Here is a 6,792-nt window from a genome sequence, read left to right as displayed (position 1 = left end):
CCTCTCTCTCTCTCTCTCTCTATCCCCATTCTCTTCCTTTCTCTCTCTCTTCTCTCCAATCCACCCCATCCTCCCTTCCTCTATCCCTGTATCTTGCTCTTCCATCCATTCCCTCACTTCTTGTAATGATAATTTATATGTTGCGTATTTCCAGCACAGTCCTAACTCTTTAAGGACTTTTCGTTTAACTTCATTGTACAAAAAAAGGAGGAAGCTCAACAAGCTGACACATTTTATTCGATAAATTTATTCCAGAGGTCTAAAAGAGGGGTACCACCTGGCCTTCTTCGTCGAATGTCTACCTCTACGTGGACCACTACCACTAGTGCTACTGGCATGCCGACCATTGAAGCTGAACCTAGCAGGAAACGAGCAACCAATTTTAGAACCCCTACCCTAGGTATGTGACTTTATGTATGACTACCACGAAATTTAAAAAGCGGCGTAAAAAGCAAAAGATAATCCCAAAATAAAAAAAACAAAACAAACAGGAGTCTCATGAAATTGTGTCAGCAGTGGGAAACTCTCATGTTGAAACATCATGCTTTATTGACTAAATAATTTATTTTATTTCTTTCCCATTGTTTTAACGTTTAGGTAAATATTGCAGCTTTCTTCTGGTCTGAGCTTTCAATGATGTTCATCTATTTTTGCTTGTATTTGTTTTTTGCCTCAGTGCACATTTAATTCTCAACGCAAGAAAAATTTAAGAATAGAAATAAGCTCTATTTTTCCCTTCCTAGAAAAAAAGAAAAGAAAACCGATACAAAAAAAATAAAATGAAAACAAGGTTATTGATTCTCCCTGAAATCGGTACCAGAAAAGGGCCAAAAAGATTTTTTTTTCCTCCGAACATGTTAAAGCTTACATTTGTAAGCTTCTGGGCCAAGGGGGCTCTAGATGCCTTTTGAAGTTACGGCTCAAAATTACTTACTTTTCATTGGATTGAAATTTATATCCACAAGTTTTGGGGCTGAGGTACATCCAATGCATAAGCAAAGGGGGGAGGGGGAATGAGTAGTTCGCCCCAAAAAAGGGATTGGAAAAAGCACCAAAGATTTCGTTTTCCCGAACGGTTTGAATCTTAAATTGGGAATTCCTGGTTCAATTAGGCCTAATTTATAAAACAAACTTTTTTCGTTCAAGGATACCTAGAAACGAGGAGGTGATAGTCCTGCTCTTGTTTGTGGAAATTTTTATTCACTTGAAGTTTAACTTGACTGACCTTTTTAGTTTCTGTTCGTGTTAAGTTTGACTTATTATATGACCTTATTTCTGCTCAATTTTCGTTTAAACAGTGCTCTTGACCTTTCTTTAAGAAAATTCAGGACTTAAGGAATTATATGAACCTGGGAGGGACCGGATGATAAAAAAAAACTAAAGAGTAATTGTCGTGTCGGTAACTAATAGTTACAAATTAAACTTACTTACTAATTAAACTAAAATTATTAAAACTAGCGTACTAAACTTACTAAAATTTCTGAAAATAAACTTGCATTTCATATTTTATAGCATGTTTTCTTGCATTTTTGTTTATATGCGTTCTCATAACTTTTGTATTGGTTTATTGCTGAAATTATTGCGACATGTCGGGTCGCCTTATTGTAATTTAGCAATAATGTGGCATTTGTGACTCCTAAAGCAGTTAAATGCGAAGTAGATGAAAACCAAAACACCCAGTGTCAGGGTATTCTACTTTTACATCTTAACTGCATCTGTTACCCTTACTAATAATGCTACCCATCAAGTAAAGCTATCCACGATTTCTTCTTTACCTTTTATAACTTCTTCGCCCTCATATATTACTGGTTTAACTGACTTAGTCTTGTAAACATGAATTTTAAATCTCATTTTCGGACCCGAAACCCTCAACAGCTTCATTGTTATTCATTTCGATAGCATTTTTATCTTGCACATTCAAATTTAACTCTAGGAGAGTTTAGAGTCTAGGCCAGAACGTTGCTGAAGGTGATTCGATGTTTAAAAAATCGTATTGCGAGTCTCAGCATCAGGTGACCGTCTCATAGACAATGACACCATTAGCGAATTTCCCCACGACCACAGAGAACTCCCAAAGCAATTATGATAAAAAGTGATTGAAGATGTGAAATGTATCAACAGTTCGAAAGCTAACAAGAGGCTGGTTCACTAAAGAAAACATATAAACTGTTACTAATTGCTAAACAAAGCGCTGTCTATTCAATGTACAACTAGCAGCATTAATATAGTATCGGTAAGGCTTTCAGTCAAAGCAGGTAGCACAGCAGGGAACTCCCAAAAGTGTCAAAAATACTCAAATGATACTTCCTTTAAGCTGATTGCTAATGTTTAAAAGCAGGCATGCTAGAGTATTTTTAGGAACTTGCCTTTTCTGAAGTTTAATAAGAAAATTCTGCTCCGTTCCATCGAGAAAACAAAATTCACTCTTTCTAATATGTAAGATTCATTAAATCTGATTTACTCTGTTTCTAGCACAAAGCCGGAGAAGTTGCTGTTTTCTCTAAGATTTCTGGGAAAGTCGGTGTCGGTTTTTAGTTTTCTGTCGTTTTTTCGGTTATCTTATCCAGGCTTTGCAAGCTATGGCAAGACCGCCCAATCAATTCTAGATAATTTGGCCACACAGACTGAACAATTTACGATGGACGAGATAGGGTAATCCCTTAAGATATCGAATGCTCGTAACGTCTGGATCCGCATCGAGCCAACTGCTAACCTTATTTCCTACCTTAACAGCTGCAATATTATTCTCTGTTGTAGTGCTAGCCACTTTAATGTAACCTACCTATCTGATATGTCCCACAAGGATAGAACCTTCTATAACGGCCTTCATCATAGCTTTTCTGTCAGCTGAATCATATACCTGCTAGTAACCTTTAAAACTAAGAGTTAAAGGCATGTAATGATTCAGATACTTTGTCAATTATTATTCTTAGTTTGAAAATACAGTCAACGCTTCCTCTTCCTTCCTAAAACCACACTGTTTTCAAACCTTAATTTCAGCATCTATTAGATTCTTAAGTGTCACGATGCTAAGGAATTTGATTTCTACAAAAATCAGGCTAAGGCATCTGTGTTCCATACCGCTTTGATTAAGTCCACACTTTGATGTACATAGAATAGCCTCTCCATATGTGTGCCTTTGTCCTGAAACAATTGCTCACTAATACTGGGTAGGGTCTTACATAAATTTATCTAACACGCATAAACGAGACAGCACTCTGGTGAGCGAGTCTTAGCAATCGTGTCAATTTGCTTACTTAACCTTTAATATAAATACAGTTCCAAGTTCTGTTTATAAAAAAAATTTAAATTCAAAGTTGACTTTTTTCTAGCATGATAACTATATTGTAGAAATCTATAAGTAACAGTGCTTCCTTTAATTTCAGATGGACAGCCTTTTGTCGTCACAAGTCCTCAGCACAATATTTGCACTATCGGTTCAAACGAGCAAAGTCATCACGTATCCCATCATTCATCTCCACAGTCTTATATGGCACATAAAAATCGAAGCTTTTCTACTACTGCCCTTTTTGGACAACATTGTTCCGCTGCGAAGCGATTGATGAAAGAAAGAAAGACAGTTTGCAGCTTCCATCCTTTAACATCTTCAGATATTTCACACCTAGAGGTTCTTGCTGGTGGAAGAGAATCTCCAAGAACTGCCTCTAGTCATTCAGATAGGAGTCACAGTATAGAACAGGAAGAAGAACCTCTTCAATCATTATCAGCTGCTAGCAGTCGTCGAGGTTCTGGAAGTAATCGCCGAGGATCTACTAGTAGACGTGGCTCTGCTGTTAGTGCTAGTGATCAGTGGGTAATTAGTGATGATCGGGCAGATGACGAAAATAGTGAATCAGAACGCATAAAATGTTGTAATCATAATTTTCATCGGCAACAGTTGGACAGTCCGCAAGGTGAAATGCCTAACGGGCCATTACCTACTATTAGGCTACCTTTACCCAAGAGACCTGGGAAACCAAGGACCTCTGATTATGAATCATCTGATAGTCCCGGCTCTAGTGATCATGGGGAAGACGATATAGGTTGTGGTCCATCTTCTCCCCCTTATATTCAACTGAAAACTGGATTAAAGATTGACGACGACTCAGAAGCTGACGCTTCGAGCAGAGACCAAACCAATTTGGATGTGCCAGGATATGAATCATCAGAAGAGGTAAATTAAAATAATTGGTCCTTGAAAGTCTTTGCACATTTTGTGCCTTTTTAATTCGAAAACATTGTATATTGATGTATCGCGTAAACTGATAGAATTTTCAATTGCTCAAAGCCTTTAAGAAAAAAAAAAATCAAAGCCTTTTTTGTGTCTCGGTCGTTATTTGTGTCCCAGCCTGTAATTTCTCTTTGAGTGTCCCGGTCGTTATTTGTGTCCCGGTCTGTAATTTCGTCAGTCGACAAACATGACGTCAGTCGACACACAAACATGACGTCAGTCAACAGACAAACAACTTATTTATATATATTCTATATATATAAAAATAAGTTGTCTGTCTGTGTGTCTGTCTGTCAGGTGACGTCATGTTTCTGTGTCGACTGACGTCATGAAGTTAGTTTTCGTCATTTTTGCTATGACGGTGACGTCATTAAAGATATTTAATCATGAAGTTAGTTGTCGTCATTTTTGCTATGACGGTGACGTCATTAAAGATATTTAAGACATATATGTTCACGTAGAAATCTATTAATGTTTAAGTTTAAAATGACTGATGAACTTACAATGGCAAAAGCCGATGAAGATGCTCAAAGAGTCTATGCCAAAAAACTTGCTGCTGATAGAGAAAGTCAGAAAAGAAAGCGTGCCGAGGAATCAAAAGAACAGCAAGGAAACAGGCTTGAGGCTGATAGAGAAAGAAAGAACAGAAAGCGTGCCGAGGAATCAAAAGAACAGCAAGGAAACAGGCTTGAGGCTGGTAGAGAAAGAAAGAACAGAAAGCGTGCCGAGGAGCTACCAGAGCAACGCGAAAGCAGACTTGCTGCTAAAAGAGAAAGTGAAAAAAGAAGGCGTGCCGAGGAATCACAAGAACAGCAAGAAATCAGGCTTGCTGCTGATAGAGAAAGTAAGAAAAGAAAGCGTGCCGAGGAATCACAAGAACAGCAAGAAATCAGGCTTGCTGTTGATAGAGAAAGTAAGAAAAGAAAGCGTGCCGAGGAATCAGAGCAACCTGAAAGTTATCGCCTGGCATTCAGGTACAGCCCAGTCGATGATTATAGCTTGAGTAGATGTGTTCAAATCGGGACAATGTCTAAAATTTGTCCCTATTGCAAGGCCTTGAAATTCAATGGTGAAACAATGGGAATGTGTTGCGCCTCAGGAAAAGTTAAACTTCCTCTATTGGCTGCACCACCAGAGCCATTGAAGACTTTCCTTACTGGAACTACGTCAGAATCTAAGCGTTTTTTGTCAAAAATCAGAAAATACAACTCATGTTTCCAAATGACGTCGTTTGGAGCCCAAATCGAAAATCCAGATCAATTTATGTCTACTTTCAACGTAAAAGGGCAAATTTATCATAGAGCAGGGTCCCTTCTACCATTTTCAGGCGAGAATCATAAATTTTTACAATTGTACTTCATCAGTGATAGAAATTCTGAATTGAATGCACGTTGCAAAATTTCTCCCAACGTTGAAAGGACAATCGTTTCCCAATTGCAACATCTTTTCCACGAAAATAATAATTTAGTGCGTCTGTTCAAAACAGCCATCAATTTGATGCCTACTGATACAAATAAAATTGTTATTTCCGCTGACAAAACGCCTCCTGGCCAACATGTGCGTAGATACAATGCTCCAACTACGCTGTCCCGGTCTGTATATACATTCGTTTTTGAAATGGTATATGATGAAATAAATTTTTGTATTTTCCCTTTTTTTTTATTTTTAGTTTTTTTTTGGTTTTTACTTTGTTTTTAGTTTTTTTTTCTTTTTTCTTTTTAGTTTTTTTTTTATTTTTATTTTTTTAGTCTTGTTTTTCTCCTTTATTTTTCATTTTTTTTCCTTTTTTTCTTTTTTTTCTTTTTTAGTTTTTTTAGTTTTTTAGCTTTTTTAGTTTTTTTATTAGTTTTTAGTTTTTTTTCTTTTTATTTTTTTTGTAGTTTTTACCTTTTTTTTAGTTTTTTTAGTTTTTTTTTTTACTTATGTCCTGGTCGTCATTTATACTCCCTGTGTCCCGGTCGTCATTTGTGTCCCGGTGCTTTGTTGATGGTGATTGCTAATCGAACATTCCTTGTGTCCCGGTCGCTTTCTCTTTGAGTGTCCCGGTCGTCATTTATATTCCCTATGTGCCGGTGTCCCGGTCGTCATTTGTGTCCCGATGTCCCGGTCTGTAATTTCGTCAGTCGAAAACATGACGTCAGGCGACACACAAACATGACGTCACTCGACAGACACACACACACACAGACAACTTATTTATATATATATACTAGAATAGACTTAGGAAAATTAATGTTCAGAAGAATAAGTTACTAAGCCTAGGAATAAGTGAAAATGAAAAGGTGACGTTGGTTAACGAAAAGGTTGATCAGGTGGGCAGCTTCATTTACTTTGATAGTGCTATCAGTAAAAACGGTGGAAGCAGTGAAGATGTTAAAAGTAGAACAGCCAAGGCTCAGGGTGTTTTTTCACCAGATAAAAAAAAGTTTGGAGAAATACGAATAAGGTTAAGTCTGCAAACCAAGATGGGAATATTGGGAGCTACAATGACGACAGTGGTTATATATGGCTCTGAAGCATTGACGCTCCGAAAAGGGGATGGAGATTTGCTAGTTGTTTTC

At 37.3% G+C, this 6,792-nt stretch overlaps 1 protein-coding gene across 1 annotated transcript in view; it reads left to right on the top strand.

Annotated features, from left to right (window-relative positions):
* LOC136036533 (cGMP-inhibited 3',5'-cyclic phosphodiesterase 3A-like) overlaps window positions 1–6,792 on the top strand; it is a 266,516-nt gene that overhangs the window by 110,006 nt on the left and 149,718 nt on the right. The window contains exons 8-9 of the mRNA XM_065718837.1: window positions 256–400; window positions 3,387–4,174. Coding sequence (XP_065574909.1) covers window positions 256–400; window positions 3,387–4,174 — 933 coding nt within the window. The remainder of the gene's footprint in view (window positions 1–255; window positions 401–3,386; window positions 4,175–6,792) is intronic.

This window comes from Artemia franciscana, chromosome 15, assembly GCF_032884065.1.
Source record: "Artemia franciscana chromosome 15, ASM3288406v1, whole genome shotgun sequence".
NCBI classification, from domain to species: Eukaryota; Metazoa; Arthropoda; class Branchiopoda; order Anostraca; family Artemiidae; genus Artemia; species Artemia franciscana.
This window is presented reverse-complemented; position numbering and strand designations above follow the sequence as displayed.